Source organism: Agelaius phoeniceus, chromosome 21 (genome assembly GCF_051311805.1).
Source record: "Agelaius phoeniceus isolate bAgePho1 chromosome 21, bAgePho1.hap1, whole genome shotgun sequence".
Classification (NCBI taxonomy): domain Eukaryota; kingdom Metazoa; phylum Chordata; class Aves; order Passeriformes; family Icteridae; genus Agelaius; species Agelaius phoeniceus.
The window spans coordinates 8,779,628-8,794,176 of record NC_135285.1 but is presented as its reverse complement, the minus strand read 5'-3'; the positions used below and the strand labels follow the sequence as shown (position 1 = coordinate 8,794,176).

Here is a 14,549-nt window from a genome sequence, read left to right as displayed (position 1 = left end):
GCCACTTGAAGAAGAGCCCTGGTGACTTCAGAAGCCAAATCTCCGACCAGCAGAACCCCACAGCTCCTGCATCCTTCCCTGAGAGAAGCTCGGAGCTCCCTGTGCAAAGCAGCACAGAAATCAAGCCCCTGTCCCTCTGCAGAGGACACAAGTGTCACCCCTGCCTTGTGGCACAGCCCCAGCCTTGACACGGGTGCAGGGAGCCTCAGCTGCTCCGTGGGCTGGCCCTGGGAGCCACCACACTCCCACCAGAGTCTGACCAGCCCAGCCCCAAACCCGAGCCCTCCAGAGCTGCTGTTCCACTGCTGTGGATTCTTGGGGTGGGGGTTTGGTGGCCCCAAAACCTTGACCCACCTCGCATCCAGCACCAGGGTGACGTGCAGAGCACATCCCAGCAGGGAAGCAGGAAGCCCCAAAATGCAATCCCTGCTCAGCTGGCCTGTCCCACCTCAGCAGGACCATGTCCCACCTCAGCAGGACCATGTCCCACCTGACCAGGACCATGTCCCACCTCACCAAGACCATGTCCCACCTCACCAGGACCTTGTCCCACCTCACCAGGATTGTGTCTTATCTCACCAGGACCATGTCCCACCTCAGCCATGACCTTGTCCCACCTCAGCAGGACCGTGTCCCACCTCACCAGGACCTTGTCCCACCTCACCAGGATCCTGTCCCACCTCACCAGGACCTTGTCCCACCTCACCAGGACTTTGTCCCAGCTCACCAGGACCTTGTCCCTTGCTGGGGATGTGGCCCTTGGTGTGGGATCATCCCAGCACAGCCAGGCTGGGCAGAGGGAGCAGGAGCAGGAGCAGGCTGGGGGGGGCAGGAGCAGCTTCATCAGGCAAAAAACCCCAAAAAAACCCAAAAATAAATCAATCAAACAAACAAACAAACCCCAAAAACCCCCACAAACTTGGAACAGTTCCACCTTTTAGGAGGAATCCCAAATCCCTGCTCTGCCAGGTGCTTTGCTGTGCTCAGGCCTTGATTGCCCCTCTGATTTCCCACCCCAGTGCTGATATCCCAACAGCCCCAAGGTCCTTTTGGGAACAGAGTTTGTCAGGGAAGTTCATCCCTCATATTTGTCTGCTCCAGACACATACACGGGAATTAATCCTGTGGATATTGCAGTATTTAAATTTAAGAATCTCTCCTGTGCTTTGCTCTGGATAAAAATCCCTCCTGTGCCTTGCCCTGGATCCCAGCTGGGCCGAAACCTCATTTCCCAGCAGGGCAGGCAGGTGATTTCATTCCCATTCCCTTCCTGCTCTGCCATGATTAAAGCTCCTCCAGACAGGGCCAGCAAAGGCCAGAGAGGAGCTGTACCTGTAATAATGGGGGAAAAAGAGAAATCCTGGGGGATTTTCTTTCTTTATTTCTTTCTTTCTCTCTCCTGCTTGCAGTGTTTATGAAAGAATCAAAAGCAGCATTTTTGGGGGAACTTTGGAATTTGTTTTCTTTTTTTTTGTTGCTGCCTAGATTCATGGAGTTAAGGAAAGGGCATCAAAATGTTCTTCCAGATCTTTTTAAATTTTAAAAATTAAAGACCTTTGAAAATTCTTAATGCATCAATGACCTGCCAGGAGCAGGAGGGGTCACAGCCCTTCCCCAAGGCATGGCCATGGAAGCTGAGCCCACCCCAAATCCCAGATCTGGTGGAAAAAGAGGCTCCCAGGAGCTGCTGTTCCCCTTTTTAGGGATGCAGGGCTGTGCAGAGCAGGAATTGGAGTTGCTGGTGTGTGATGAGCTGCAGTGAGCAGGACAATGACTTCTGTCACTTTTTGACACAGGTGGTGTGCAGGCACAGGAGCTCTGCCTCACCCTGATCATCTACCTGCTTTTAAAAGCCCAGTGTGGCAAAAAAAAATGAATAAACCAACCAAAAACCCAGGGAATTTCATGTGGGAGAGCTGCCTCTCCTTATTCTGCAGCACAACACAGGAACCAGCATGAAACCAGTGAGGAAGAGCCTCAGGTGGCCCTGTCTGCCCTGGTGGGGCTTTCCCAGCTGGATTCTGGTCCTTCAAAATCAACTTTTCCACCACCACATCTGCAGGAATCCCTGAAGTGGCCGAGCTCAGCTTTCTCCTGGTCACTATTTTGGTTTTTTTTTGCATTCTGGGCAGAGAAAGAGCAAGAGCACGAGATAAATCAGAGACCAGGGTCTCCCAAAGGAGCTGCTGCCCCGAAAATTCCTCTGCCGGCAGGGAGAACGTCGCAGACACCTTTCCATGAAAAACCTTTTCCTCAGGATTTTTCCTCCTGAGAAGCTGAGAGGCCTCAGGAATAAAATGTAACCAATGGTTATCTGCTGCTGTGGAATGCAACAGGTGCATCTGGGATTGGGCTCATGTGGATGTTTCTAATTAATGGCCAATCACAGTCCGGCTGTCTCGGACAGAGAGTCTGAGCCACAAACCTTTGTTTTCATTCTTTCTGATTCTATTCTTAGCCAGCCTTCTGCTGAAATCCTTTCTTCTATTCTTTTAGTGTAGTTTTAATGTAATATATACCATAAAATAATAAATCAGCCTTCTGAAACACGGAGTCAGATCCTCGTCCCTTCCCTCATCCTCGGACCCCTGTGGACACGGCCAGAGGAGAACGCAGAGCTCGGGGCCCAGGGGAGCCCCGCCAGGGTCAGGGTGCGCGACAATCGGCGACAATCGGCGGTGGCAGCGCGGGGACACGGCGGTCACTGTCTCCCTCTCCTGGCTGCTTGGAGAAGAAAAAGCGCCCGAATTCCTCTTGCTCCCAAATTTTGCTATGGGGATGATGTGCAGGACTGAGGATTCCTGCTCTAAATAAACCACAACAGAGAGGAAAAAGTGCCCCGAGTTCCTCTTGCTCCCGGATTTTGCTGGGGAATATGTGCAGGACTGAGAATTCCTGCTCTAAATAAACCACACAGAGAGGAAAAAGCGCCCAAATTCAGAGCCTCTTGCTCCCAAATTTTGCTATGGGGATGATGCGCAGGACTGAGGATTCCTGCTCTAAATAAACCACACAGAGAGGAAAAAGTGCCCCGAATTCCTCTTGCTCCCAAATTTTGCTATGGGGATGATGTGCAGGACAGAGGATTCCTGCTCTAAATAAACCACACCCAATCCCTGTTAAAATCTGGGATTTTAACATTGAATAAACCAGAGAATTCCTGCTCTAAATAAACCACACAGAGAGGAAAAAGTGCCCAAATTCAGAGCCTCTTGCTCCCAAATTTTGCTATGGGGATGATGTGCAGGACAGAGGATTCCTGCTCTAAATAAACCACACCCAATCCCTGTTCAAATCTGGGATTTTAACATTGAATAAACCAGAGAATTCCTGCTCTAAATAAACCACACCCAATCCCTGTTAAAATCTGGGATTTTAACATTGAATAAACCAGAGAATTCCTGCTCTAAATAAACCACACCCAATCCCTGTTCAAATCTGGGATTAAAATTAAAATTAAAATTATTAAAATCAGGGCCCCAGACCTCGCTGGAGCCTTGGGGACAGCTGAGGTGACACCCAGGAGGACGGTGCCAGCTGTGCCATGAGCTCAGTGCCCTTCCCACACCAGGGAAAAGGGGTCAGCACTGCAGACTGCAGCACAGGACAGCCCCAGTCCTGCTCCTTGAGCTCCTCCTCTCTGTCCTGGACACTCTGGGGTCTGTCCTCTCTGCAAGGACCTGGCTCTGGAATGTCAGGGATCCTCCTGAAAAGCTCGGATTGGGATTTTTCTCCCTCCTGAAAAGCTTGGATTGGGATTTTCCTCCCTCCTGAAAAGCTCAGATTGGGATTTTCCTCCCTCCTGCAGCTGCTGGAGGGGCTCTGAAGGGTCCCCTTGGGGGCTTTGCTGCCTCCAGTGCCTCTTCCCACCCCTCCTGGAGCCCTGATTGGTGCCAGATGCTGATGCCAGGCTGTCCCTGTGATGCACCCCTGCCCCAAAGGGTGCAGCTGCACAGGGGCAGCTATGGGGAGGAGAGAACCCCCCAAAAAACCCCCTAAAAAGCACCTGAGGGGCTGTGCCCCCTGGCACTCCTCTTGCTGCCAAATTTTGCTGGGGATGATGTGCAGGGCTGAGGATTTCTGCTCCAAATAAACCACACAGAGAAGAAGAAATGCCCGAATTCAGAGCCTCTCCTGTGGCTGCTGGGCACACAGAGGTGCCAGCCCAGCCCAGGGCTCTGAGCCTGCCTCGCTCTGTGCCCTCTGCCCAGCACCTCAGAGGCACCCAGGGAGAGGCCTGGGCCCTGCTCTGGGCACAAGCAGAGGGTTTATGAATATATAAAAATATGAATAACCCTTCACCCTTCCATTTCTCACCCCTTGCAGCCCGTCCTGGGCAGCCACAGCCCCCTCTGTGCCCATCCCAACCTTCTGAGGGGCGCCTCAGCAGCTCACAGGAAATGGCACCGAGCTCCCCCTCGGTTTTGGGGGTCACAATTCCAAATATCCCGAGGTTTCTGCCTGGTTTTTGTCACTTTTTTTTTTTGCTGCCACCGCTCGCACAAACCTGACTGCAGGAGATGGATGCTGATCACAAGTTTTCCCCCTCATTGTGGGAAGGCAGAGATGGACAGAAAATAAAAGGGAAGGAAGGAAGGAAAGGGAAGGAAGGAAGGAAGGAAGGAAGGAAGGAAGGAAGGAAGGAAGGAAGGAAGGAAGGAAAAGGAAGGAAGGAAAAGGAAGGAAAGGAAGGAAAGGAAGGAAAGGAAGGAAAGGAAGGAAAGGAAGGAAGGAAAGGAACGAAAGGAAGGAAGGAAAGGAATTTAAGACCTCAAAGGGTGGATGAAGGGGATCCCTGCCAGTTCCTGGTAAATCTGTGTGAGAATTGTGGCTGACCCCAGGGCCAGGCACATTTTGGGATCAGGCAGCCCAAGCTGCTCTGGGAAATGAGCTCCCAGCTCTGGACCCTCCCTGCTCCTGCATGAAAAACCCTCTGGAACCTCTCCTTTCCTCTGGGAGCAAGAACTCTGCAAGGAAACGTCCCCTTCACGTGCCCAAAGCTGTGCTCAGCTGAAGCTGCTCTTGTCATTGAGCCCAGGATCTGCAGCAGGTGCCAAGAGCTCAAAACCAGCCCAGGTTCCTGATTTTTGGAGGAGTTTTTTGGGCACATTTCCCTGGGTCAGGCATGCACCTCCAGTCCCTGAGGGAGTTCCCAGGGAAGAATTGTAAGAATTGTTCTCTGTGCTGCTTTCTAGCAAACACAGCTCTGCTCCTGGCCCTGGGCTCAGTGCTGACATTGTCCCTCTGCTGTCCCTGCAGGATGGGGAGGGGGGGCTGGCAACAGGGAAAAAGGGGGTCCTGAGTAGAAAAAATGGGTCCCTGATAGGGAAAATGGGTCCCTGAGAGGGATAAAAGGGTCCTGAGCAGGGAAAAAAGGGGGTCCTGAGCAGAAAAAATGGGTCCCTGATATGGAAAAGGGTCCTGAGTAGGATGAAAGGATTCCTAAGCAGGGAAAAGGGGTCCCTGAGTAGGATAAAAGGATTCCTGAGCAGGGAAAAAGGGTCCTGAGCAGGGAAAATGGGTCCTGAGCAGGATAAAAGGATTCCTGAGCAGGGAAAAGGGTCCTGAGCAGGGAAAATGGGTCCCTGATAGGGAAAAGGGATCCTGAGTAGGATAAAAGGGTCCCTGAGCAGGGAAAATGGGTCTCTGAGCACAGGAAAAGGGTTCTGAGCAGAACAAGGAGTCCCTGAGGAGGGAAAAGGGATCACTGAGCAGGGAAAAAGGGTCCCTGAGAAGGATAAAAGGGTCCTTGAGCAGGATAAAAGGGGTCCCTGACAAGGAAAAAGGGTCCTGAGCAGGATAAAAGGGGTCCTGAGCAGGGGAAAAGGGTCCCTAAGCAGAATAAAAGGGGTCCCTGAGAAGGATAAAAGGGTCCCTGAGAAGGATAAAAGGGTCCCTGAGCATGGAAAAAAGGGTTCTTGAGCAGGATAAAAGGGTCCTGAGCAGGGGAAAATGGGTCTCTGAGCAGAACAAGGAGTCCCTGAGGAGGGAAAAGGGTCCCTGAGAAGGATAAAAGGGATCAATGAGCAGGGAAAAAGGGTCCCTAAGCATGGAAAAAAGGGTCCTGAGCAGGGCAAAAGGGGTTCTTGAGCAGGAAAAGGGGTCAGGAGTGCAGCTCAAGCCAGCGTGGGGGCTGGCAGCAGGCTCAGTTCCAGGAGAGCAGGAACAACCAGCAGGAGCAGGAAAATCAGCATTCCCAGCTGCTGTGCCCCACATTTGGGGGCTGCTGGCCCCAAGGCACATCTCTCTGTGTCTCTGCTTCTCCAAGCCCACCTGGGGCACCCCAAAAAGCCACAAATCCCAGCTGGGCATTGCTGGGGTGCCCCGGCCTTGTCCCCTTTTGTGGGGAGCTCCACCAGAGCAGAGGTGACGCTGTCCCCTCCCTGCTCCAGCTTCCCCCAGTGCTCTGCTTAATTGCCTCTGATAGTAATTAGCTTTGTATTAACGTGTGGTGCTAATACTGATTACAAGGACTGATAACTCCAGCAATAAATACGAGCCAGGGCTGGAAATTACCTCTGGTTTTTTTCTTTTTTTAAATTTTTTATTGGTTCCAGCTGAAGTTAAGCAAGACAAGGCACAAATTGGTTTATGAGGCAGCTGCCTCCTGTTCCAGGCTGCAGATTTGCAGCTTAATCCTACCCCTGTGCACGTGTCTGCCTGCCAGGGGGAGGAGGTTTGGGCACCAAACTGGGCACTGGGAAATCCTGCATGGGCAGGAGGCAGCTGGGCTGGGCACTGCACACAGCCCTGACAGGGACTTGGGGTTCTTTTAGGGGAAATCAATGGGTAAATGAAGATAATTCATATTTTTAGGGTTTTTTCCCCCCTGCAAACAGCCCTGACAGGGACTTGAGGTTCTTTTAGGGGAAACCAATGGGTAAATGAAGATAATTCATATTTTTAGGGGTTTTCTCCTCTCCTTCCCCCTGCAAACAGCCCTGACAGGGACTTGAGGTTCTTTTAGGGAAAACCAATGAGTAAATGAAAATAATTCATATTTTTAGGGTTTTTTTCCCCCCTGCAAACGGCCCTGACAGGGACTCGAGGTTCTTTTAGGGAAAATCAATGGGTAAATGAAGATAATTCATATTTTTAGGGGTTTTCTCTTCTCCCTCCTCCTGCAAACAGCTCTGACGGGGACTTGAGGTTCTTCTAGGGAAAATCAATGGGTAAATGAAGATAATTCATATTTTTAGGGGTTTTTTTCCCCCTTGCAAACAGCCCTTACAGGGACTTGAGGTTCTTTTAGGGAAAACCAATGGGTAAATGAAGATAATTCATATTTTTAGGGTTTTTTCTCCTCTCCCTCCCCCTGAAAACAGCCCTGACAGGGACTTGAGGTTCTTTTAGGGAAAACCAATGGGTAAATGAAGATAATTCATATTTTTAGGGTTTTTTTCCCCCTGCAAACAGCCCTGACAGGGACTTGAGGTTCTTTTAGGGAAAACCAATGGGTAAATGAAGATAATTCATATTTTTAGGGGTTTTCTCCTCTCCTTCCCCCTGCAAACAGCCCTGACAGGGACTTGAGGTTCTTTTAGGGAAAACCAATGGGTAAATGAAGATAATTCATATTTTTAGGGTTTTTCTCCTCTCCTTCCCCCTGCAAACAGCCCTGACAGGGACTTGAAGTTCTTTTAGGGAAAACCAATGGGTAAATGAAGATAATTCATATTTTTAGGGTTTTTTTTCCCCCTGCAAACAGCCCTGACAGGGACTTGAGGTTCTTTTAGGGAAAACCAATGGGTAAATGAAGATAATTCATATTTTTAGGGGTTTTCTCCTCTCCTTCCCCCTGCAAACAGCCCTGACAGGGACTTGAGGTTCTTTTAGGGAAAATCAATGGGTAAATGAAGATAATTTTTATTTTTAGGGTTTTTCGCCTCTCCTTCCCCTTGCAAACAGCCATGACAGGGACTTGAGGTTCTTTTAGGGAAAACCAATGAGTAAATGAAAATAATTCATATTTTTAGGGTTTTTTTCCCCCCTGCAAACAGCCCTGACAGGGACTCGAGGTTCTTTTAGGGAAAATCAATGGGTAAATGAAGATAATTCATATTTTTAGGGGTTTTCTCTTCTCCCTCCTCCTGCAAACAGCTCTGACGGGGACTTGAGGTTCTTCTAGGGAAAATCAATGGGTAAATGAAGATAATTCATATTTTTAGGGTTTTTTCCCCCTGCAAACAGCCCTTACAGGGACTTGAGGTTCTTTTAGGGAAAATCAATGGGTAAATGAAGATAATTTTTATTTTTAGGGGTTTTCTCCTCTCCTTCCCCCTGCAAACAGCCCTGACAGGGACTTGAGGCTCTTTTAGGGAAAACCAATGGGTAAATGAAGATAATTCATATTTTTGGTTTTTTTTTCCCCCTGCAAACAGCCCTGACAGGGACTTGAGGTTCTTTTAGGGAAAATCAATGGGTAAATGAAGATAATTTTTATTTTTAGGGGTTTTCTCCTCTCCTTCCCCCTGCAAACAGCCCTGACAGGGACTTGAGGTTCTTTTAGGGAAAACCAATGGGTAAATGAAGATAATTAATATTTTTAGGGGTTTTTTTTTCCCTCTTGCAGAAGCCCTATAAACGTTTCATATCAGGAAGGTGTTGCTCCCAGAATTACTGGGGGGCTGTGGATGTGGGAGCACCCTGCAGCTCCTGAGGGAACTTTGAGCAATTCCAGGAGGTTTTCACTGCACTATCCCAGCAAAAGGACAAAGGGACAGCTCGGACAGACAGACAGACAGACAGACAGCAGCTGTCAGCCCCCCTCTGCTGCCTGCCCTGGCTGTCCCCCAGCAGCCCCAGGCTCTGCCCTCCTGGCAGATCCTTCCAGAGCAGAGGTTGGCTCTGTCCCCCATGGTGCCCTGGGTGTCCCCAAGGGGAGGACAGGCACAGGCAGCCCCAGACTTTGCCCAGCTCCCCAAACCCTGCACCCCAGCAGGATGGGGCGTTCCAGGGTGTGGCTGAGCCGTGGGGAGAGGCCAGCCTGGGCACAGAGCAGCTCAGAGAGGGGAAATGCCTCGTGCAGGGCCCCCCTCAGCCCTGCCAGGGGGGATGGAGGCACAGCACAAACACCTGGGGGGGTTTGGGGCAGCTCCCCCCTTGTCCCACACAGGTCACCCCACCCCAGCTGGGTCTGGGAGCCCTGGGCAAAGCAGGGCTGCAGCCTCAGCCTGGCATCGCCCCTGTGCCCCCAGCACCCTCCCTGCACCCAGGGGGGCACCCCAGGGTGCTGCAGCACCCACGCCTTGCAGAGAGCCCCAGGGATCCCAGAGCCAGGCCAGGCTGGCCCCTCCAGCCCTGTTTGGGAGCCAGCTCAGTGCCCAGCTCAGTGCCCAGCTCAGTGCCCAGCTCAGTGCCCAGATCTGTGCCCAGCTCAGTGCCCAGCTCTGCCCCAGTTCTGTGCCCAGCTCAGTGCCCATCTCTGCCCCATCTCTGTCCCCAGTTTTGTCCCCATCTCTGTGCCAGTTCTGTGCCCAGCTCAGTGCCCAGCCCTGCCCCAGTTCTGTCCTCAGCTCTGTCCCAGCTCAGTGCCCATCTCAGTGCCCATCTCAGTGCCAGCTCTGTCCCCATCTCAGTCCCCATCTCAGTCCCCATCTCAGTCCCCAGCTCTGTGCCCATCTCTGTGCCCATCTCTGCCCCAGCTCAGTGCCCAGCTCAGTGCCCAGCTCAGTCCCCATCTCTGTCCCCAGTTTTGTCCCCATCTCAGTCCCCAGCTCTGTGCCCAGCTCAGTGCCAGCTCTGTCCCCATCTCTGTCCCCATCTCTGTCCCCAGTTTTGTCCCCATCTCTGTCCCCATCTCTGTCCCCATCTCTGTCCCCAGCTCTCCCTTCCCTGTGGCCTATCACTGTCAGCAGCAGCTCCTGCACCAGCAGCAAAGCTGAGATCAGCCCCCTGCATGCCCCAGCCTCCCCCCTTGCTGCCCAGGCTCTGGGGAGGGCCCAGCAGAGCCAGCCTGGCACGGAGCAGGGCAGTGCCTGGGCTGGCAGGAGCATTTGGGGCTGGCACCTGCCAGCTGTGCCAGGACAAGGAGGGCTCTGCAGTGCCAGGCCCAGGGCACCTGCCCAGGTGAGCACTGCAGAGCTGAGAGCAGCCCCAGCAGGGCAGGGCTCAGCTAAGCCAGGCTTTAGCAGGGGCTCAAACCCCCTGCCACCAGCAGGGCAGGGCTCAGCTAAGCCAGGCTTTAGCAGGGGCTCAAACCTCCTGCCACCAGCAGGGCAGGGCTCAGCTAAGCCAGGCTTTAGCAGGGGCTCAAACCACCATCAGGGCAGGGCTCTCTGCCCAGGATCCGCTGGGCTCCCTGTGCCCACCACGATTTAAAGTTGCTGCCAAAGTTGAGGTGCTGCAGTCACAGAGGAAGCAAGGAGAGGAGAAAAGAGCCAGGCAGGGCAGAAACCTTGGCTTTCCTTTGTTTTCCCTTTGTTTCTCTTGGTTTTTCTTTGTTTTCCCTTGGCTTTTCCCTTGTTTGTCCCTTGGCTTTCCCCTTGTTTTTCTCTTGCTTTTCCTTTGCTTTTCCTTTGCTTTTCCTTTGTTTTCCCTTAGTTTTTCCTTGGTTTTCCCTAGTTTTTCCCTTGGTTTTTCCTTCTTTTCCCCTTGTTTCCCCCCTTGTTTCCCCCCTTGTTTCCCCCCTTGTTTTCCCCCTTGTTTTCCCCCTTGTTTTCCCCCTTGTTTCCCCCCTTGTTTCCCCCTTCTTTTCCCCCTTGTTTCCCCCTTGTTTTCCCCCTTGTTTTCCCCCTTGTTTTCCCCCTTGTTTTCCCCCTTGTTTTCCCCCTTGTTTCCCCCTTGTTTTCCCCTTTGTTTCCCTCTTGTTTCCCCCTTTGTTTCCCCCCTTGTTTCCCCCTTGTTTCCCCCTTGTTTTCTCCTTGGTTTTCCCCCGTTTCCCCCTTCTTTTCCCCTTGTTTCCCCTTTGTTTCCCCCTTGTTTCCCCTTTGTTTCCCCCTTCTTTCCCCCTCTGAAAATCCCCCAGAGCCGCTCGATGCTGCCCAGGCCGGCCAGGGGCTGATAGCACCGGGTGCCCAGGCTGTGCTGTGACCCTGGGGAAGCTGAAGGGACCCTGGGGTGACATCCCTGCCACCCCCCGTGCCCCGTGGCCGCCCCCAGCCGTGCCCAGGTGGGCAGGAGGTGCCGTGCTGGTGGTCCTGGCTCTTTGTCCAGCGCGGCGCATGCGCACCCTCAGCATCCTCAGCACAATGGGCTGCTCTGCTTCTTCCTCCCCACCCCTCCTCATCCCCACAGCCCTCGGATTGCTCGGCTTCTCCCCCCTTTCCCTGCCTGCATTCCTGGGCTGCTCGGCTTCTCTCGGGGTTTGGGGCAGATCTGGGCTCTCCTTTTGGCTTTGCATCCTCCCAGCAATCCTGGCAGGGTGCAGAGCCTAAAAGGCTCCAGGGGCTCAAACTTCAGCAGCAGGGCAGGGACAGGGAGGGCTTTGTCACTGGGAGAAAGGGAAAAATCATCTCCAGAAAGCAGCCAGGATGAGAGCCCAGCTGCTAATTGCTCCTACACTAAGAAGCCTCCATTCCCCTCCTATTTATAGCTGCTTTTTCTTTCCTTTTTTTTTTTTTTTTTTTTTTTTGTGCTTCCAGGCAGCACCACAATTAACCCCACAATCTAGAGCATCCTCTTGCAATTACTTTTTTTCTTCCTCTCCTCGGGGACTGGTGGAAAAAAAAAAAACCAACAAAAGACAATCGCCCTGCCTGCCTCTCCCCAGTCAGCCTCAAGAAGTCAAATGGAGTTTTAATTCCACTTGCAAGAGACGGATTTTGGGTGCCTCCTTTCCTCCCCCCACAACCCCACTCAGCCTCACTCAGCCCAGGGGCTGGGACAGCAGAGAAAAGCATGGAAATCCAGGCAAAAAAAAAACAACCCCAAAAAACCAGCAGGTGGAGTGGAGAGAGGGGGATAAATCAACTGCCCCCGTCTCCCACCCGGCTGTCACAGATGCCAACGCCAAGGGACATTTAAATGTCACCTAAAACCAGCACAGCTACCCCCGCACGAGAACCCGGCGGGCTGGGGGGTGACAAGCAGGGACAGCACTCCCAGCTGCTCCCTGTGGCCACCCGGGCCAGCAGCTCCAGCCCCACCCAGGGGTCCCGCAGCCCCCCGGGGGAGCCGGGGGAGGTGACCCCAACACCCCCCATAGGGGCTGCCCCTCCTGCGGGGGCCCGAATCCCCCCCAGGGCAGCGTGGTCCGTGCCCAGGTGCGGGGCAGGGCACAGGTGATGCTCGGGGAAGGGGCGGCCGGGCAGGTGCAGCATCCCCGGGCAGGTGCAGCATCCATGCCCCGGCAGGTGCAGCATCCATGCCCCGGCAGGTTCCTGTGCTGCTCTCGAGGTTTAGCAGAAAATGGCGTTGGGGAGAAAAGGGAGAGGAGGAGGGGGAGTGGGGAAAGGAAGAGCTGGACCTACTTGGGTGAGTTCTGTGCCCATCAGGATGAGGAAGCAGAGGGTCAGCAGCTTGCTTGCCGGTTGCATCTCTCGCAGCCCGTTCTAGGCAGCTCGCATACAGATCACCTCCGGGCGAGCCTCCCCTGCGCCGTCCCCGAGCCTCGCTGCCTCCTTTATTCTTATTAATATTTTAATTTATATATTAAAAAAAAATTAAAAAAAAAAAAAGGATAACAAAACGCTATTAAAAAAAAAAAAAAAAGAACAAACGGCAAAAATAATGATTAAAAAACCAGCCTGATTTTGCGGGTGGCTCTCAGCACCCTCGGGAAGCGATGCCAGAAATCTGCTCAGCAGAGCCTTCACTTTGCATATTTATTGGGATCCCAGTTTCTCTCCTCTGCTCTCGGTGCTGGCTGTCTGGTAATTTATTTAATTTTTTTTTTTTTTTAATGGCTCCCCTGCTCCAAAGACATTTGCGAAGAGAAATTCAGCGGAGCACGCAGTGATTATCTCTGCTATTGCCAAAAGTTTGCCTGGAAAAGGGGGGTGATGGGGAGAGGACAGGGATTTAAAAAAAAAAAAAAAAAAAAAGAAAAAAAAAGAAAAAGAAAGGAATTGGTAGGGCTGGCTACTAGCAGGGGATGGCTGTGGAACAGGATGTGACATCAAGTAAGGCGGGGGAAATTTAACTAAACACGGCAAAGGGAGAGGGGGAAAAGCAGGCGCGGGAGCACGGCTGAGGCTGCAGGGACCCCACGGGCAGCAGGGGGTTAAAACCATCCTTAACCCCATCCTTATTCCCATCCTGAACTGCATCCGTCATTCCCATCCTGAACCCCGTCCTTAATTCCCATCCTGAACCTCCTCCTTCATTCCCATCCTTAATTCCCATAATGAACAGCATCCTTATCCCCATCCTTAACCCTATCCTTAGTCTCATCTTTAACCCCATCCTTAACCCCCTCCTTCATTCCCATCCTGAACAGCATCCTTCATTCCCATCCTGAACAGCATCCTTCATTCCCATCCTTAATTCCCCTCCTGAACCCCATCCTTAATCCCACCCTGAACCCCATCCTTAATCCCACCCTGAACCCCATCCTTAATTCTCATCCTGAACCCCACCCTTAATTCCCATCCTTATTCCCATCCTTATTCCCATCCTCAATCCCACCCTGCACCCCCTCGCTGTGCTCCCCTGATCTCTGGGCATCCCTCAGGGCAAGGGGGGGTACCCAGGGATCTGATCCCCCCCAAACCCCAAACCAGCCCCTGGGGGAGGCTCCCAGCTCCATCCCCTGCCCCGCTCAGCTCCCCAGGATTTGGGGGCAGCACGAGGATGTGAGAATCCTTTTGTCACACCCCAACCTCACCTGTGGTGCCCCGGGGGCTGCAGGCGGTGCCCGCCCCTCCCTGGCAGCTCCTGCCCCTCATTTCTCTCTCACACACCCCCCTGAATGCTTCCCAATCCCCAGTTTCTTCCAGGACCCCATAAATATTATGGAATGTATCAGTGTGTGCTGCTGTGAGTGAAGAGCATCACCCCCCTGCTCCAGAGATCATCTCTTGGTGATTATTTAATTCCACAACAGAAATTCCTTCCCAACAGGAATTCCCACAATTAGCAGAGCCCCCCAGCAGAGGATTTGCCCCTGATTGCTCCAGGGTTTCTTTATTTGGAGCCCTTGGGAGTGGAGCAGGACATGGGGTCTGTGCAGGGATGAGCTGATGCTTTCCAAGTTCTGCCATCACAGAACTCAGCAGGAACCAGGAAATTTGTGGCTGAGCCTCCATGGGGACAAAAAGCTGAGAGCAAACTGGAAAAAAAGCTTTCTGTGTGTTTGCATCAGCAAATATTTAAGGGGAAGTTGTGGCAGCCCTTCCAGGAGGGTTTTAGCAGCTCCAGCCAAGGAATCATCCCATCCTTTTCAAGTGAGCTTGGAAAGGCAGCCCAGGGAGCAGCTGGGATGTCTGACTGTCCCACAGAGATCCCTCCTGAGGCACTTCCCTCAGCACCTGCCGTTAAACTCGGTGCTTTAGAGCCCATAAAAGCTGAGGACTTTTAAAAAAAGCATTAAACTCCTCTTGACTTCATGGAGAGCAGCACAAGGAGGCCAAAAGCATCAGTGGAGCTCCGGGGTTTGAACACCTCCTCCC

General features: G+C 52.5%; 1 protein-coding gene across 1 annotated transcript in view; it reads right to left on the bottom strand.

Annotated features, from left to right (window-relative positions):
• Positions 1–13,005, bottom strand: part of OLFM1 (olfactomedin 1) — a 38,659-nt gene extending 25,654 nt beyond the window's left edge. The window contains exon 1 of the mRNA XM_054646598.2: positions 12,411–13,005. Coding sequence (XP_054502573.1) covers positions 12,411–12,476 — 66 coding nt within the window. The 5' untranslated portion in view covers positions 12,477–13,005. The remainder of the gene's footprint in view (positions 1–12,410) is intronic.
• Between the last annotated feature and the right edge of the window lie 1,544 nt (positions 13,006–14,549).